This window comes from Drosophila elegans, unplaced genomic scaffold, assembly GCF_018152505.1.
Source record: "Drosophila elegans isolate 14027-0461.03 unplaced genomic scaffold, ASM1815250v1 contig_468, whole genome shotgun sequence".
NCBI classification, from domain to species: domain Eukaryota; kingdom Metazoa; phylum Arthropoda; class Insecta; order Diptera; family Drosophilidae; genus Drosophila; species Drosophila elegans.
In genome coordinates, this window is record NW_024545855.1 from 4,571,247 (window position 1) to 4,590,597 (window position 19,351).

General features: G+C 39.6%; 4 protein-coding genes across 4 annotated transcripts; all 4 read right to left on the reverse strand.

Annotated features, from left to right (window-relative positions):
- Window positions 1–74: 74 nt before the first annotated feature.
- Window positions 75–2,920, reverse strand: LOC108142926 (sodium-coupled monocarboxylate transporter 2). The gene is made up of 7 exons (XM_017267019.2): window positions 2,576–2,920; window positions 2,280–2,439; window positions 1,967–2,084; window positions 1,685–1,904; window positions 1,323–1,572; window positions 732–1,264; window positions 75–672 (listed from the first exon to the last, which is right to left on the reverse strand). Exons 1-7 carry the CDS (start codon window positions 2,809–2,811, stop codon window positions 324–326), a joined length of 1,866 nt encoding a protein of 621 aa, XP_017122508.1. The 5' UTR covers window positions 2,812–2,920; the 3' UTR covers window positions 75–323.
- A 492-nt stretch (window positions 2,921–3,412) lies between these two features.
- LOC108143106 (sodium-coupled monocarboxylate transporter 2) lies at window positions 3,413–6,768 on the reverse strand. The gene is made up of 8 exons (XM_017267328.2): window positions 6,460–6,768; window positions 6,029–6,188; window positions 5,687–5,804; window positions 5,416–5,635; window positions 5,219–5,359; window positions 4,966–5,074; window positions 4,247–4,779; window positions 3,413–4,169 (listed from the first exon to the last, which is right to left on the reverse strand). The coding sequence occupies exons 1-8, from the start codon at window positions 6,678–6,680 to the stop codon at window positions 3,824–3,826; spliced, it is 1,848 nt and encodes a 615-aa protein (XP_017122817.1). The 5' UTR covers window positions 6,681–6,768; the 3' UTR covers window positions 3,413–3,823.
- A 1,642-nt stretch (window positions 6,769–8,410) lies between these two features.
- LOC108143077 (sodium-coupled monocarboxylate transporter 2) lies at window positions 8,411–13,273 on the reverse strand. The gene is made up of 8 exons (XM_017267293.2): window positions 12,929–13,273; window positions 11,902–12,822; window positions 11,720–11,837; window positions 11,588–11,655; window positions 10,274–10,425; window positions 10,080–10,220; window positions 9,151–9,634; window positions 8,411–9,091 (listed from the first exon to the last, which is right to left on the reverse strand). The coding sequence occupies exons 2-8, from the start codon at window positions 12,295–12,297 to the stop codon at window positions 8,666–8,668; spliced, it is 1,785 nt and encodes a 594-aa protein (XP_017122782.1). The 5' UTR covers window positions 12,298–12,822; window positions 12,929–13,273; the 3' UTR covers window positions 8,411–8,665.
- Window positions 13,274–15,481: 2,208 nt separating this feature from the next.
- Window positions 15,482–17,095, reverse strand: LOC108142910 (glycine-rich cell wall structural protein 1.8). Its single transcript, XM_017266998.1, has 2 exons — window positions 16,964–17,095; window positions 15,482–16,326 (listed from the first exon to the last, which is right to left on the reverse strand). The coding sequence occupies exons 1-2, from the start codon at window positions 16,979–16,981 to the stop codon at window positions 15,784–15,786; spliced, it is 561 nt and encodes a 186-aa protein (XP_017122487.1). The 5' UTR covers window positions 16,982–17,095; the 3' UTR covers window positions 15,482–15,783.
- Between the last annotated feature and the right edge of the window lie 2,256 nt (window positions 17,096–19,351).

The following is a 19,351-nucleotide window of genomic DNA, read 5'->3' on the forward strand; positions in this document are numbered from 1 at the left end:
AAAAAAATATCTTAGGGATATCTATATTTCACTGAGATAGATAATATTAAATCAGACGAAAAATACATTTTTAATTTAATATAAATTAAAACTCTATATCAATTTATTGTTTTTAAACATAAACACTACAATATTAAATTTCGGGGACAGATGTTAACTTGACTACTAAAACACACATTATAATCTTTTTATCTAATTATATATTTGAAAGTTCAGTTTTGTGATCAGTGGGAACTTGGTTTCCTATTCAATACTCTTGAATAGAACTCTTATTATTATGTTGTTTATTAAATAATTGTAATGCAACTTTACATTTGTGTTGATTAGGCTTCTGTTGCAATGCCCTTATCATTGTCCTTGATTTGCTCATCGGATAGTGGCGTCTTCAGAGGCAACTCCTCCAACTCCAACGCGGGACCTGGCTGGTTCAGCCAGTTCCGGACAAAGGGCGAGAAGAGCTTAGGGTTCTGCTTCTCGTCCTTGTCCAAGGGCCACACAAAGCTCATAGGGATGGCCCACACAAAAACCAGCAGGGCACCCAGCACCTTGTACCAGTAGAAGGAAATGTCGTAGATGGAGAAGTCGCGATTGCTATTGAAGGCGGTGGTCACTTGCTTAGGTGCTTCCAGAGAGGGAATCGGAGTGGTGGGGATCCTCGTCAGGTTATGGTTTCTGGAAAAGATGTTTCAGTGCATCTGTTGTCGACTTTACTTTTAGGTATCTCTACTTACATGGCATTTAAGATGACCTGGAAATTCCTTGCCTCGCACCTGTCCAGTCCATTCGGTAGGGGTTCGTACTTTATCAGGCCGGACTTGAAGTTCATCTGGCCATTGATAATGACCCACAGCATGGCGAGAACACTAAAGGCGATCCCAGTCACCGCCACCTTGGCGTTGCAGCGGGGCACAAACATACCCAGAAGAAATACTCCAACGACAGCGCCCATATTGATGCCCGTAATTGTCCACATCGTCTGGATAATCGAGTTGAAGTTCTGCACGACAAAGCCGCCCAGAATGCAGTAGGCTCCCATAGCCACGATGACCATTTTCATGGTCGCATTGGCTTTGGCTTCCGTGTGATTTATTCTCGGTTTTATGTAATCGAAGTAGACCACTCCGGCGAAGGAGTTAAGACTGGCGGAAAGAGAACTTAGTGAGGCACTAAACACGCAGGAGATAAATACGCCAGGCATGCCCATCAAATGGCCCATAATGTCTTGGATGAAGAAGGGCATCAGCTTGTCCGGCTTGGTGACCAGCTATAATAGTCGGGAAATTTATATTGGTTCAACTATTGCAGCAGATCAAAAACATTACCCCGGCCTGAATAGGATCGCAACCGTAATAGTAGGCAAACATGATGATGCCAGCAAAGCAGGTGAAGGACATGACAAGCAGGAAACCGATTCCGGCCATGACAAGGCACCTCTTGGCATGCCCATAAGAGGGCATGGACACAATTCTCTGAACGCAGCTCTGGTCTAGGCCAACCTTGCCCGTCCACATTAAAAGCCCGCTCGCCATTGCACTAATGAAGGTTAGACGCAGGCGTGGATCTAAACCAAAGCTAAAAGAAAATAAATTGAAGTACATTTGTTAGACAACTATTAAATGGTTCTATAAGTCTGTTTAACAAACTATTTCAGTGTTTAACACCTTAAATTTATAAATATACCTACTTCATATCCAAACGACCGCCCTCAGAAGCATTCTTCAGAACATTGGCCAAACCACCTGTATTCGAGGTGCCCAAAATGGCCACCAAAACTACTGAGATCAACATGACACCTCCCTGAACAACATCGGTCCAAACCACCGCCTTGATCCCGCCCAGCATCGTGTAGAAGACGCAGATGGACGAAACTACCGTGTTGATCAGGTGAATGTTGTAGCCGGTGACTGCAAATGGAAATTAATTTAAATTGAATATTTTTGTTAGCTCAATTGATTAAAGCGTATACCTTGGGAAAAGGCTAGCGATGGAACAAACATATATACTGGAAGCATCAGGAATTGATTGAATATGAACGTAATGGTCACAAGTTGTCGGGTCCTTTTGCTGAATCGCATCTCTAGGTACTACAAAATATCAAAAAAGGATTATATGTAATATATTTCGACTTTCGGAAGCTACTTTAAAATAAATATTCTGAATTTAAGGCTACTAAAATACTTTTGGGAACCCTTTATAATATCATCTAATCAATTTGGCCATTTTTGTGTCTATTAATTTAATATTGTTAATAAGCTAACTCATTAAGAATGTTTTCTCACCTCGTAGCAGTTTGATACATTATTATCGTAAAACACGGGCACAATGACATATATAAGGACAGGAACTGCCAATACCATGGCCCAGGTTACGAACATCATGTTGAATCCAAAGGAGTAAGTCTCTGCCGGAACGGACATCATCGCTACCCCGGAAAGTTGGCTGAAAGATATAAAAAAGAGGAGGCCCGGTAATATGGCGCTATCTTTATGGGCCCACGGCGTGTCTGGTATATCTTTACTGGCAATGTGGAGTGACGACATGGAAATTTAATGAAAAAAATGTGCGGTACAGTCACCTCGAGACCAGGGAAATGGCCACCGGCAGAGTGGGCATCTTCTTGCCACCTTGAAGGTACTCCTCCGTGGTATTCTTGGCCTTGGAGAAAAATCCGAAATACACCCCGATTCCGGCCGACGCGCTCAGCAACAGAGAAAAGACAACGTAGTCCGTGAGGCTGAAGCGAAGATCCTCCAGGACGGCCGTCGTCGAAGTGGCCACTGTACTGGCCAAAACGCTGGCACTGCTGGTCATTCTTGCGATGGCGTCCTTTGGCCCTGAGATCGCGAATTAGGGAAAAACCGAATCGCAAAAGCCTAGGAGCTTCGGATCTGGATGCTGGCTGAACACTTGTGGGGATCGCTTCGTGGACACTCTTCTTAAGTAGCGTCTCAAGTTGGCTGGCCACCCTTATCTTGGTACGATATCTGTCTAGGCGCGTCGTAAACGGAGCAGCCACATCGTAAATAAGGAGCGCTCATAATCTGTCTTACAGTGCACAGGCCGAGCTAACCAGTCGTATCCGGAATCCCAGAGATCATATACCCTTCATAAAGTGCCAACTCATCCATCAATCGAAGTCGAAATGCCTCAACCCTTTCGAATTATCACCAGAAGTTGAACGCAGTGGGTGCCATGATTGTCATTGATATTGAAGGAGTATATATCTAAACGTGAATAACTAGCGCAAGAGGTTTGCGCACGCATCTTCGAGTCTAAATATAATGCAAAATAGAGTTTGACCTTTTGTTGTCCCCAAGACAATCTGGTAATTGTTTGCTATTGTGATGAAATAGGGACTTAGGGGCTAACAACTTGAATAAATGATGTTTTATATTATAAGAATATTGTTAAATTAAGGATCCCTCTTACCTAAAAGTAAGAGTCAGTTTTTGAAATTTTATTAAAAACAATATTGTGAAACCTTTTGATTTAAATGTTGCATGATTTGTAACTAAAATCAGGTTAAAAATATCGATATAATGACCATAAACTCATTATTATCATATGAACTGTTAATTTTAATTCAAAATTACTTAAAATGCATACATATTTTTTAAAAATCTATTTTGTAATCTAGGAAGCTCAGCTTTTAAAATACTACATTAAAAAGTCAATATTGTAACTTTCCAATGCTCTTTGATCCTATATTTCCTAAAGATCTTTATCAAAAGCGCTGTTATTTCTCTTAGTTTTGTTTTATTTATTTTGCCTAACCGCCTTGTTCATATTTCAGCCTACAAATAACTAACATGCCTAAAAAGGATCAGTGTTCGAGACCAGCTTTGTTTTCCTTTTCGCCAAGATCTAACCGGAGGTGGGGAATCTCCCCTCGCAGAGGCACCTCCTCCAGTTCCTGATCCGCGTCAGGCAGAGTGAGGAACTTTCTCACGAAGGGCGAGTACATCTTCGGATTCTGTTTTTCGTGTTTATCCGGTCTACAGATGTAACTCATTGGCACTGCCCACAGGAAGATCAGAGCGGTACCCAAAACCTTGTACCAATAGAAAGAGATGTCGTAAAGGGAGAATTCCCGATCGCTGTGGAAGGCTGTGGTCACTGCTCCTCCAGAGGGCGGCTTCATTGTGACGGGAGAGAATTCAGTCTTGTTGCTAAAGATAAGAGGCAGTTTTAAGAAAATACAATTTAGCCCTAAGCTGGTTGTAAACGGTGCAGCGGGTTTACTCACACTACATCCGCAATCATATGCAGACCACGGGCTTCGCACTGATCCAGCGAATTCGGCAGGGGCTCGTACTTAATCAGACCGGATTTGAAGTTCATCTGCCCATTGGCAATGACCCAAACCATGGCGACTACACTGAAAATAATACTGGTTACAGCCGTCTTGGCATTGCAGCGGGGCACAAACATCCCGAGCAGGAACACCCCCACCACAGCGCCCGTGTTGATACCGGTGATGGTGACCACCATTTGCAGAATGGAGTTGAAGTTCTGCACCATGAAGCCGCCCAGGATGCAGTAGCCGCCCATCACCACAACAATCAGCTTCATGGCCCAGTTGGCTCGGGCCTCCGTGTGCCGGATACGGGGCTTTATGTAGTCGAAGTACACCACTCCGGCCAGGGAGTTCAATGTTGCCGAAAGCGAACTAAGGGCGGCACTAAACACGCAGGAGATGAACACACCCGGCATTCCGGCCAGATGACCCATGATGTCCTGCACGAAGAACGGCATCATTTTGTCCGGCTTGCTGACCAGCTAAAAAGGTATTAAATGCACAGTAATTTTATATTTTTAGTATGTCATTAAAATAATAATGTATCATGTATGCAAAAGATACTTTACCTAGTAAATATGGAAAATAGATTTAACTTGGGTTTATTATATATTATTTATACACAAAAAAGAAATTTTTTTATGAGGTCTTTTTAAAAAGAAACTTACACCAGCTATCATTGGATCGCATCCATAGTAGCGTGCAAACATAATTATACCCGAGATAGTGTTGAAGAAACTAATGATTAGGAAACCCAGTCCAGCAATAATCAGGGATCTGTAAAGACAATTCGAAAAAGTTAACATTTAAATTAAAGTTTAAAAAACTAGCCATTTTTTCGAATAATTTTTTAAGAAACTGGATCCGATTCATATTGATTTTTATCTCTTTAATATTTAAATTATTGATCTATAATCTTACTTTTTGGCATGGGAGTACGAGGGCAGGGAAACGATGCGCTGCACACAGCTTTGATTTAGGCCAATGTGACCCGTCCACATAAAAATTCCTCCCATTGTGCCGCTCCAGAAAGTCATGCGGATGCGAGGATCCAAACCAAAGCTGCAATATTGGTGGGTTTTAAACGCTTTCTTTAAAATTAGAGCCTACAAAGTTACTCAAAGTTAAGGCGACCGCCTTCAGAGGCATTTTCTATAACAGTAGAGACGCCTCCCGATCGGATGGTGCCCAAAACTCCCACGGCGACCACGGACAAAAGCATAATTCCCCCCTGAACGACATCCGTCCAAACTACCGCCTTGATCCCTCCCAGCATCGTATAGAAAATGCAGATGGAGGAGACCATTACGTTGATGACATGGATATTCATACCAGTCACTGCAATGTAAGATTTAAGCGGACACTGATTTGAGGGTTTCGATTACTCACCCTGGGCAAAAGCTAAAGATGGAATAAACATGTAAACCGGCAGCATCAGGAACGAGTTCATAACGAAGGTGGCGGTCACCAACTGTCGGGTTCGCTTGTTAAACCTCATCTCCAAATACTTATGTGTGAGAAAATATATAAAATATATTAATGTTACTCTTAAGTATTTAGTAAAATATTTGAATGAGTGAAGTGTTTAAGTAATAGTGGCTTAATTGGTTTGTAAATTTTCTGTATAGATGATATGTCTAATTTGTATAACTAATTCTGATTTTGAAGAATGTTTAACATTAACTTTAGATCAATTACAACAAGGTTTTTTGTTTGTAACTCCTCACTTACCTCATAGCAATTGGAAACATTGTTCTCGTAGAAAACAGGCACAATGATGTAGATTAAAATAGGAATCACCACAATCATGGCCAAAACCACGAATATGTAGTTGAATCCATAAGTATAGCTTTCCGCAGGTATGGACATGATGGCAATGCCAGATAATTGACTGGAAATGATACACATATATTAGTGTGCGAACTCCAGTGATCAAATATGATGAATGCCCAAACAGATTCTCTAGTTCCGTGTGGGTTACTCAATCATTATGATGGGATTTTTCAAATCCCCAATACGAGCAGTTCCTAGAACACAGCGCACCTATAACACTTCTGAGCAATTGACGCAACCCGCTTATATGAGCCCCAATAAAGCAAGATAAACTGTGACGGAATCGGGAGGAATCCGGCTGGGACCGCCGGACACCGCTGTTATCTCACCTGGCCACCAGAGATATGGCAATGGGCAGGGTCTGCATCTTCTTCCCGCCTCGCAGGTACTCCTCCGTAGTGTTCTTGGTCTTTGAGAAGAATCCAAAGTAGACTCCAATGCCTGCAGAAGCGCCCAGCATGATGACGAAGACCACATAGTCCGTGAGGCCAAACCTTAAGTCCTGCGAAGCGACGGAAACGCCACTAGCCATAGTGGTAGCACTGGGCATCCTGTCTGGAATTATGGTGATTTTATGCTCTCGATGTAAGGTTTTTGTCCTGTCAAACCCGTACACATGGCACGGATGCTGGGGGAAAACTTGCAGGCCCTGGCTTGGATTGTACTTTAATATAGCTCCCGCCTGGGGCGCCTCCTTATCTGAACTTGACGTTTACCCCGTAAATCATACGGGAGCTTAGCGCTCCACTTATCTGTCCGGCATGCCGCTCTTATATCGTGTTGTTATTTTTGTGCCTGGCGTTCCCACATAGCCGGCATGTACGAGGTTAAAATGTACAGATGTTATAATTGGAGTATAACTTGAACTGGTGAATCGGACAGCATCATCTTCTGGTTCTAAGTCTGCTGCGTCTGTTTGCTGAAATATAAAACAAAATGTAGACTATTTTCCAAATCCGAAACTCTCAATACCTTCAAGTGATGCAAATCTAAGGAATACCTTCTTTAAATAATAATTTATACTAAATAGATTCCTTTAGAATGATGTCAAGGTGGGCGCTAAAAGCGATGCGATGCGATAATACTGACATTTTCTTAGGGTTCTGAGGGAATGCCTTTTAAAAACCATTACACTGTAATATAGCTTCTTGCCCATTTCATATATCTTCATATGTACATCAGTGTTTCTCATTTGTATTAAATTAATACAGTTAGTATTGTATGGAATACTTAAAGGTATTGCCTCCAGATTGTTTATTTTGTTTTGACTACAAAAAATGATTTTTATTTTATAACCCTATGCTTTGGTTTTCAGTTGAAGTAATTACTAGATTTTTACTATTAGAATATTTTGATACAAATTAATATATAATACAGTCAAGCAATTTCTACTACGTAAAAATATAAACTATTTTTTTAGCTACTAAAATTAGCTGTGTTATTAATTTATTTTTAGAATGGTGTATTTGAGTTTACAAATAATTTGTTCATCTAAAGTACTATTTAAGATTTAAAAGTGACAAAGTCTTTCAATGTGTGTCTTAGCTATCTGTTACTTACTTAGCTGCTTGTCTTCCCAGCTGTCTTAGGGAAAACAAAAAAAAATTAAAATTAAAAAAATTAAGCTTAAGGCTTTTTACTTATCCAAGATGTGTTTTTGACTTAAACTCTGTTATTTAAGAAGAGAGAGTAAGCTTTCGATTATTTTCAGTTATTCACAACGACTTTATCAGTTTCACTTGAACTGTAGCCCAATAGGTTTAAAAAAGAAAGTATAATCATGCCCAAAAGTGAAAACATCTATCATGTGTTTTTTTTCAAAGACAGTTCTAATTACTATTCTCACGTCTGTTGAAACTTTCCGTTTTAAGTGTTTGTCTAAGCATAATTTAATTTTTTTAAGGGGGTAAATACTCGTGATAGGTTTGCAGAGTGGCTGTTATACGACCCTTGGTCTGAGTGGTTAGAGCTTAACACTGCTGGCCCACCTATTACGGCTCAAATATTTGCCAATGTCAGCGATAAGAATTATGACTTTGGTTGGGACCCTTTGCACAACTGATTAGACTGATCATTCGCATCAGAGAGCCTTTGGATACTTGCTAACAAACGATGAAGACTAAGTTTACTTGGTGGGTATATTTAGAATCTCTTTTCTTACCAAGACTAACGTTGTTATTGTAGTTATGGTGATAAGCAGACAGTTCCCATCTATCTAGTATCTGCTGAATAAAACCTCTAGTATCTACAGTTAAACTTTAATCAAAATAAAAAAATAAATTAATTTTCTAAGTTAGTTTTATTTTATTTTGTGTACTCCGCTAACAAACAAGTTAACAGTTAACATTTAATAGAACATTTAGAAACTAGACCACACAGTTAACATTTGATAGAACAATAAAGAACCGTTTAAGGCTTTAAAACATTACTTGGTAGATATTGTTGAGAGTTAGAGAGTTTAAGCTGCACTACCTATGTTATAATATAGCTATGCTTATGAAGCATACTTTATTGTTAAGAACCACACCCATGTCCTCATACTTTTTCGGGCTTTTCCAGCTTCAGTTGGTGGGGTTCCTCCAATGGTGTCAACTTGTAGTGGACAAAGGGCTGCACCACCGGCGACAGGAGCTTTGGGTCCGGTTTGTAATCGGGTCTAGGCTTCAGGATGTAGCTCAGGGGAACAGCTACCAGCCAGGTGATGACGAAGCCCATCACCGTGTACCAGTTGAAGGAGAGATCCAGGATGCTGAACCCCTCATCAACTTTTTCCGGGCTTTCTGTTGTGGAATTAAAAAGCAGTGATGAAACTGTGCTGGAATTGGTAATGGTTGCGTTGAAAGAAGGAGCTGGACAGGCGGCGGTGCTGGTGGGCAGAGGATCGTAGTGATTGCGTCCCCAACTCAAAATCACAATACTGGCCATGCAGACGATACTAACAAACACCCCAACCAAGGCAGCCTAAAAGGATTAAAGACAAGGGTAAGACCTGAAGATAACTCTGAAACTCAATAACTTACCCTTCCATGGGATTTCGGTACCAGCATTCCCAGCATGAAAACACCACACGTGGAGCCAAAGCTAACGCCTCCAATCGAATAGATAACCTGTAGAATGGAGTTGAAGTTCTCCACCACCATTCCCCCAATGATGCAATATATTCCAGAAAAGAGCACGAACAGCTTCATAATCACGTTGGCCCTGTGCTCCGTGTGCCGGATGTGGGGTTTGATGTAGTCAAAGTAGACCACTCCGCCCAACGAATTTATACTGGCGGACAGTGTGCTGAGAGCAGCACTGAACACACACGATATGAACACGCCTGGCATGCCCCACAACTGACCCACTGTATCCTGCACGAAATACGGAACCATCTTGTCCACCTTAGAGACATGACCTGCATCGAGGGGATCGCAGTCGTGGAAGCGGGCGTATATAACGACGCCCGTGAAGCAGTTGAAGAACATGATCAGGATGAAGCCAAAGCCGAAAAGGACGAGGGCTCTGTTTGGGAAAAAAGTTGGTGAAGGTTACAAATGTGGTTAAAAAACTTTATAACTAAAACTGATTTGACAAACTGTCATTTTATGTACCTTATTATTGAACTTTTTAACTAAGATCAGTCGTGACCCTACACTGATTCAAAAAACATGGTACAAAAATCTTTATAAAATCGAACATTGGTATTTTACATATTTAAATTAAAAAAAAAAATATTACATTTAATACAAAGCATATTAAAGGCATGACCTAATTTTTAAATATTATATCTAATATGGTTTAACTTTATATTAAATTTTCATATATTAAAATCTGGAGGTTGTTAAATTAAATATTTAAATAATATTAATATATAGTAATAGTAATATTTTCATAGTGAAAATTACTAAAACCCACAATGGATGAAAATTAAAACAAAAAATATTTAAATTGGGTATAAAATACTTACCTCCTGGCGTGACCCAATGATGGCAGGGACACAATTCTCTGAACGCAGCTCTGATTCAAACCCACATATCCCGACCACATTAGTGTCGCCGAGGTGAAAATATTCCAAATTGTGGAGCGTGTGGTCAAATCAAAATTAAAGCTGAAATAACAAGGATTTAGTATCGAATTGATAGTGAGTCTGGTGGAACACACTTAATATCTAATCGCCCTCCCTCGCCGGCAATGCGGAAAACTTCGGAGAAACCACCCACTCGATTGGCGCCCATTATGCCCACCAGAACAACCGACGCAACCATTATTGCGGCTTGGATAACATCGGTCCACACCACAGCCTTGATGCCGCCCTAAAATGTATATAAAAAAGATTAAGATGATTTATAAATTCTTTTCACAAAACTCTCTTTTGAAATGCTTTCCAAGACATTTAAAGTTTAAAGACACTATTTATTATTTTTCCTAACCTGACAAAAATCGATTAAAACACTATGTTATTATACTGATAAAAATGGAATTAAAAAAAATATTAATAAATAAACAAATGTATTAAATTTGAAATGGGTCTTAACTTAAATTTAATTTTTATACCCTTGCAGAGGGTATTATAATTTCAGTCAGAAGTTTGCAACGCAGTGAAGGAGACATCTCCGACCCTATAAAGTATATATATTCTTGATCAGCATCACTAGGCGAGTCGATCTAGCCATGTCCGTCTGTCCGTCTGTCCAACTGTCCGTCTGTCCGTCCGTTTCTACGCAAACTAGTCTCTCAGTTTTAAAACTATCTGCATGAAACTTTCCCAAAAGTTGTCTTTCTATTGCAGGTAGTATATAAGTCGGAACGAGCCGGATCGGACGACTATAGCATATAGCTCCCATAGAAACAATCGAAAAAACAAATACAAACAAAATTATAACTTTGCTGTTTTTAAATTTTTCTATTAGTTCTTCGACATATAGTAATGGTTAAATATTTCAGAATTACGGTTTAAATTTCATCAAAATCGGACGACTATATCATATAGCTCCCATAGGAACAATCGGAAAAAAATACAAACAAAATTATAACTTTGCTGTTTTTAAATTTTTCTATTAGTTCTTCGACATATAATAATGGTTAAATATTTCATCAAAATCGGTCGACTATATCATATAGCTCCCATAGAAATAATAAAAATATATAAAATAACTATATAATAATTGAGCTGCAAATCATCACAGTTTCAATGTTTTTAGACATATACGCAAGTACATCATAATTTTAATGTTTTAAGAAATATTTAATTTTTGCAATAGCTGCAAGGGTATATGAACTTCGGCTTGCCGAAGTTTGCTTCCTTTCTTGTTAGATATGAAAATCTATTTCGAAATAGTCAGATGAAAAAGGAAAAGGAAATAAATTAATTTGTAAAATAACTAAAAACAGCAATAGTTTCAAATCAAAGCGAAAAATACCTAAATTGAGTATGTAATACCTAGATTTACTACGTTTTTTCACCAGTGTACTTACAAACATGGTGTAGAAGATGCAGATGCCGCAGACAATGGTGTTGATTATGTGCACGTTAAATCCAGTCACTAAAGAAGGAAGAAAATTGCTAACTGGAGAACAATTAATACCTAAGGTAAGCCACTCTCTTACCCTGTGCAAAAGCCAGTGAAGGCAGAAAAATAAAGATTGGCAGCATAAAGAACATCGTCATGATGAAGATGAATGTCTGAAGCACTCTTACCTCCCGGCAAAAGCGCATCTCCAAGTACTGCGGACATAGGAATTGAAATAAAAAACGTTCCCTTTGGAAAAACTCAACACAACTAGATCACCTCATAGCAGTTTGTGATGTTGTTGTTATAAAAGACCGGGATGACCACGTAGTTGAGAAGCGGCACCACAACCAGCATGCAAACCACATTGAAAAACCAATTGACTCCGTAGGCGTACATCTCCGCCGGAATGGTCATGATGGATATGGCCGACAATTGGCTGGCCACCAGAGAAATGGCAATCGGAATGGTCTTCATCCGCTTGCCGCCCATCAGATACTCCTCCGTGGTGTCGGCACCCTTGGCAAAGAATCCGAAGTAAACTCCGATTGAGGCGGAGATTCCCAGCATTAGTGCGAATACGGCGTAGTCCGTGGAATTGAAAACAAACTGGGAATCGGGAATAACGGTGGCAGCCGTGGTTGCGAAAACGGTGGCATTCACAGGGGACGCCATTTCGAAAGGATTCACGGTTCACAGATCTCGGATCACTTTTCACTTTCTGGCTCCGTGGCCGTAGAATCACGATTAAGCGGATCCCGGCCACCGCCTTGTCTTTATATAAGATTTTTCTGCCCACCCACAAATTATCTCCGGAATTGCCTGCTCTAAATACAATCTATCGACGGCGGACTCGCGTACGAACCTTATCTAGATGATGGTATAATCTTCTAGGATCTCAAGGCCCCTTTGTAAGATTCTCACAGTAGAGTGCGATAAGAACTCCTCGTTAACCGAGATTAAGTAATCTGCGATGGGTCCGCAGCTAGGTCACCCAATTTTCACTGTCATTCAACTAGCAGAGCTGTATACTAATATACTGATATCACTATTATAGTCCGGCCGAGAACCCGCTAGTCATCGGCTTTTTGCAAGTCATCTGGGAAGAGGAGCAGTTCACGTGAGGTGAAATCTCTCGAGGACCGTGTTCCGGATTTGGTCCCAGACAAGGCCGCTTCAATTGTTGATGCTTATCGTGAGCTTAGAAGAAAGAATTTTATAAGCTTATAGTGAGTCTTATTATTTTTGTTTGCATGGGAATGCTGAAAGTTGATTCTTATCAAATGTTTTATTTAAGAGCATTTACCTTGTGTATTGCCCTGCTGGGCTTTATGTAAATACCCATGTAGGTTTTATAGATCTGGGGCTTTGATAGTTCTTAGCGTTCGCTTAAATTATCATAGTTGCTTTATATGTATATACTTTTTATATCAGCTTAAGACGGGAGATTAATGATGTCATAACATTAGGTGCTTTCGAGATCGGGTAGGATTTCTAATATTATTCTTTTTATATCAGCTTAAAACAGGAAACAAATAATTTAATCACAATAGTTGTTTTTGGAAACGGGAACTAATTTTGTTATAGGACAATAATTTTAGCATTAAGGTAAATAAAGAAAATTCGAATATAACTGGGACCTTTCGCGGCTTGTAAATGACTAAATCGCAAGCCACATAAATTAGCGTGCCAATCGGTAACCTTTCTAAGAAAAAAGGAAGACGAAAGTAACATGCCGTTATCTATGTATATTGTTTTACATATGAACTTTATCTCTATAACATCAGCCAAAACTAACTCTCCATGTCATTTACATATATTTCTTTGTTACGGTCGGAAATAAAGAAGTTGTTATCGTAATTTCTGTATATATACTTTTTATATCAGTTTAAAACGGAAGATTAATGATTTCATCACAGTAGGTGATTTCGAGAACGCGTGGTATTTCAGTTTAAAACAAGAAATAAATAATTTAATCACAATAGTTGTATTTGGAAACGAGTAGTAATTTTGATATAGGACAATAATTTTAGCACAAGTAAATTTATTTATAAGTTATTCAAAATATAAATAAACAAATAAAATTCCATAATAACTGGCGCCTTTTGCGGCTTGTTAATGACTTAATAGCAGGCCAATCTGTAATCTTTCTATGAAAAAAGGAAGACGAAAGTAACATGCCGTTATCTATATCGTTTCACATATGATCTTTATCTCTATGCCATCAGCCAAACAGTACTCTCTATGTCATGTACCTATATTTCTTTGTAGTAACTCAATAGTGATTGGACATTAACATATTGTAATAATAAAAAAAAAAAGATATGATTTTACGAACAAAATATGATTTGACTTATAGTTTGAAGTCTAGGTATAGTTATCTCATACAAGTTGTGACTTATGATGGCAAAATGCAAGTACAATCTTACTCTCCTTGTTTGATCGATCAGACACCTGAATAATTCAATATATATGGTTTTTTTTTAGCTTCTGCAGCTTTTCTGATGCCGTAATCGGTGGATTCCACTTAATTTGGCGTCTCATCTGCCAGTGCATCGTTTTGGATGGCCATCTCGGCACGCATTCAATTGGGCAATCTTAATGATGCCGAATGTTTGTTAAGTGGCTGCGACTTCAGCTCCAGCTTCCACTTCATTTAAAGCTCTGAGCCACAACTCCAACTTCAGTAGTGGTAATAGTTGATGTCCATCGACTCATCCTCCCCTGGCCCCGAGCCCCTTCCCCGCCAGGCGAAGCATCTAACCCAGAGTCTCGACTGCATCTGTCGCAACATTGACGTAATGAGCGCCCCTCCGGTTCCATATGCCATCCACAACCCCATCCTCTTCTCCGGCCACATCTTTCATTTCGAGCACTTGCACGACGGCCTTTAAGCCTGAGAGTACTCCATGCACTGCACGATATTTGTTAGCGTTAAAATTTAATTTGAAATAAATGTTTGATTTATATTTAATCAAAGGAGTAAAACAAATTTTTTAATACACAAAAATAAGTATCAAATGTCTTAGATGCAAAACCATTGTCGAAACATTTTAAAAAGAAAGCCGCTTTATACAAATTTGTTTTTACTTAGTGTTACCAAAATGTTTTGTTTTATTTTCTTAAATGTTTTTACCCTCTTATTTAACCTAACACGTTAAATTTAAGAAATCTGTTTTCTTTGAGTAAAAAGTATACAAGTTCAGGGTTATAAAAACTCAAAAATTTTTATCTAGTATAAGAAACCATTATTTAATCTAGGGCGACTTTTCATGTCCTACTATTCAATATTTTAAAATCTGAAAGTATAAAAGTCAATGTACCTGATTTTAAAAAACGTTTTCAACAATGTATGTGAGACTAGGGCAGGGGTTACAGATACCTCATCTTCAAGTTGAAAAGTGAAAGGATTTTTGAAGTTGTTTATTTGGTTTGGTATTTAATAAACTCGGATGAGGCCAGTGACAACTCGGTATGAGTGCTGTGAACTCGTTAAATTGGATTTGGCCTATGTGAATGGATTGTCATTACGAGATCATCGAGTGTTTCGGAGGTAAACAATAAGAAATCGGGTCAGTTGCTTTTAATGATGAGTTTTACGATGAATTATTACGGTACACCCCATTGAAGTTGAAATAAAAACATGGCTATGATTTAACGGTGACAAAATTTACTATTTTTTTTATTGTTTTCATATTTTTTTGTTGTTTCTTTGTTTGTTTCATATAAAATAAAAACACTTACGAGCTAATAATGCGTTATAACACTGTCTGGTTTTTTTTTTCCATCTTGGTGTTCTGGGTGTTGTTGTTTTGTGGATTTCGATTTCGGTTTTTCTTGTTTTCGTGTAGTGTGAGAAAACTATTTACAAGGGTTACAAAAAAAGTCCAAAACGAAGCCACGGATTCGAAATTCGTTTTGAAGGTACGAGCCGAAATTCGAGATTGAGTTTGGGTTCTTAAGGGAACGGGATGCACAGTCGCTGAGTTTTGGAAGGGGTCTTGAGATGGGAAACGATCACCAGATCTCTCGGGATCAGAGCGAATCGGTAGTTCCTTTTTCTAGGTCCAGGATGCCCAAATTGATGTCGTCTTTGTCGGTATTCGTGTCCGTCGGTATTCATTTTTGGCAGAGATATGTGTGTGAGACCGTTGCGTGGATCTAGAAGGGCGCTCCATAGCTGCCGCTGGGCCTCGAGGGGGCTCCATACGATCCAGATGGGGCACTGGGGTATCCGCCGCCGCCGCCTCCCGACTGGGAGCTCTGCTGGGCGAACTGGGCCACCTGGATGGCCTGACGCACGCCTTCCAGATCGATGCCAACCACACGGCCACCACCTCCTCCGATTCCAGGAGCTCCGTAACTGGTCGATGGAGGACCATAGCTGGTGGACGGGCCACTAGGATAGCCGCCGCCGCCTCCGCCGCCGCCACCACCACCTCCTCCTTGCTTGCTCTCCTCGTTCAGCAGGATCTGACGCACCTGCTCCAGTAGCTGGGGATCAACGTTCTGGCCTTCGGAAGTCTGGAAGCCGCCGCTCACAGCCTGGTAGCCGCCGCCGCCACCGCCGCCGCCGCCTCCGAATCCGCCCCCAAAGCCACCTCCAAAGCCACCTCCCGAGCCACCTCCTCCTCCCCCGCGGGGATAGTTATATCCGGATGGTGGCTCTGCCGCAGCCAAGGCCGCCAGAGCGAACACTAAGAACTAGAAAAAGGAAACAATGGAGTAGTGTGCTAGTTATCCAAATCCTAAAAGTCTTTCGTAATACAGTAGTTTATTTCTTAAGGATTTCGATCAAAATGTTCGTTGATTGGGAATCCTCAGGATTAAAACTTATTTGAAATAAAATTTGTTTGAAATAGCCGAACATTAAGAGTACTCGTCTTGTTTGTCCGAGTTTTTAGAAATGGTAATTATAAGGATCTACTGTTACTAGACATTTAAAGGAAGCTGTACATGTTCGTATACTTGGATTGTTTTTTTTTGCGGACTTTGGTCCGCGAATTAAGAGTTTTAAATACTCCTTTACAATAATTTTGGAAAAGGGAAAAAGTAATCATCTTGTTTCTTTGAGTTTTAAGAAAAAGTTAGTATGAAAAGCTACTGATACTAGATACTTGTAAATCCCTATATATATTCGTGTACTAATCTTGTTGTTTTGAGGACTTTTGGAAAAGGTATTTTGGAAGTCTTTTTGGTTTAAGAATTCATTTGTTGGGTTCTTAGCTAACATAGAATGATTATTTTTTAAAATCCGTTTTAAATCCGTTATCCGTTTAGGTGCACTCTTTTTCTGTCGGCTGCCTGGGCCTTGAGATCTTCGGAATCGTTTATTACTTACCACTGAGAAGGAGTTCATAGCGACGAGTTGGGTGAGTGTGTTTGTTGGGAAGAAAAGTTGAGTAGAGTAGAGTGGAGTAAATTTGGTTGCTTCCGAGTGGGGAACCAGCGACTGAATGCATCTCCCTGGCCAGCAGAGCCACTCTTTATACCCGCGGTCTTCAGCTCTTCGGCCCAACTCGTCCATTCGGCAACGTCATTATCGCCAAACTTCGTCCGCAACTTGTTTTTTCTGTTGCTGTGGCAGTGCGCTTCTCACAATAAAACAAAATTTCCAAATGGAAAACACAACGTCAAGACATAAGAAAAAAAAAGAAAAGGCCAAAAAAATAAAATGTCGCTAACGATTTTGGTATTTGAGATTTTCTTTGGCACTTTCCTTCGATTCGCGACTTGGACCAGGAAGTGATTTTTCCCACCACCGCAATTGATACCAAAGGTAAACAACCCAGCCACTGAGATTGTCAGACAGCCCACGAGGATAATGGTGGATCAGAAAATAAATATTTTTTTGACCATGAGGGATGGCTCCAGTGACGAAACTTCAGTTTTCAGATCTCATTTCCCGTTGCCTGCAGTTGCATTTCAATTGTGAGTAAATCGCAGCCTGGGCTCGTCATCCATCAGCATCAGCGTCACATATTCACGAAAGATTACGAAATGGGCTGGGAAATGCGAATTGGGGGTAAGTAAAGGGGGGCAGAGACATGTATAATACGTACGATCTCAAAGTGGAGCAGTAGGCCTCTATGGCACCACGGGGCGTATAATTAATGTTTCCCAAGGAGGTAAATTTAATTTACATTTGCAGATGAGTGGGGCAATAGCAAGAGCCCCAAAAAATTTAACAAAGACTTGGACGCGTTTGTCTTAAAAATTTCTTAAAATGTGGAAACCTTTCTTTCTCTTTAACGTTTTTACTTAATTGTTTTCCTATCTCATTATTTTATTGCAAATAATGTTTTTTTATTAGAGGTTTCCAGTAAGAGGAATGGTTCTGTTAATAAAAACTGTCACTTTTTAAAATCCGTTAACAAATTTTTAAATTTTAAAAACTTTTTTTTCATGACAAACTAATAGATAGTTTAGTAATATAATTACCTCTTTTGTTCTTTAAATAAAAAAATGTTTTTGTTAGGCTTAACTGGCCAAATGAAATCGGGTTTGCGGTTACGACACCCATCTGACCTCGAAAACCAGAAATATGCGCTCATTCTGGCAGAAGTGAAAGAAGTCCTCAATGGACTTGGACCTGAATCGTCCATTACGCCCATTATGTCATTTCAGCGGATGAGCACCTGTGGAGTTTCAGATGGCCAACGAAAAGGTGCGATTAAAAAACGCAATGAAAGGGAAGACAACTGCATTCATCTGGAAATAAAACTGGAAGTAAATTGGAGTAAATGAGGTTTATTTACATCTCGACACACACTTTCGCGAAGACGCAAAAGCAACGATGTCTTTGGCTCCATACAGTGAAATCATTTCACCAAAGATACTTTTACTTATTTTACAATAAATTACTACCTGTTATATTGAAGAGAATATAATTTATTTAATGGAACCTATCAGATTATTAGAGTTCTTTTTTATCCTCAATATCTGACACAAACGATTATTTCAAAGTACCTGTAAATTTATTTTAAATAAAAACTTTTTCTTTGAGTGCTTTAAGGGCGTCTTGGCTCTTAGGAAACCTTCACGCTTCAAAGTGAAGGACTTGCCGCATTGCGTTGGGGCACTATCTGCAATTGGAGTTTGGGTCTTCACCTGGAGATCGTGTTCGGTTTTGGGTTTGGGCTTGGGTTTAAGTTCGAGGGCAACAATGAGATGAAAGTCAACACTTCACACTCGATGGCGGGGGCACCCCGACTCAATGACAGTGCGCTAAATTATTTTCGTGGCTCGGAACTGTTTTGATCAGCTGTGGCAACCACTGTCGTTAATGTTAATTCAGTTTATTGTGGTCGAGAGATTCCGGCGAAGGTCTCTCACCCATCGATGGCGTAATTCACTTTTTGTCGGGCTTCACTTTCGGCCGTGTAATTGGAGTAACGGGAAAAGGTCACATGCAAGACTGGAAATGGTTCGAAACAGTCGAGTACTAACCTTTTACATAGTCAACAAAATGAAGCTATTAACACCATTTGTATTCAATTGAAAAACACATGGCTACATTTGTGAAGTTCAAAAACATGAAGCTATTATTTGTTTTTATCTTTTAAACGTGTTTTTATTTGTGAAGTTCTGTCCAAATCCTATTCAACTCTACTTTGCAGTCTTCCAAGAAAATAAGTGTATTTACCATTCTCTTATTAATAGCTTAAAAACTCCTAAATATACAATCTTAATTATGTTCTAATAAAACTAAGAAAAGATTGCCATTAAT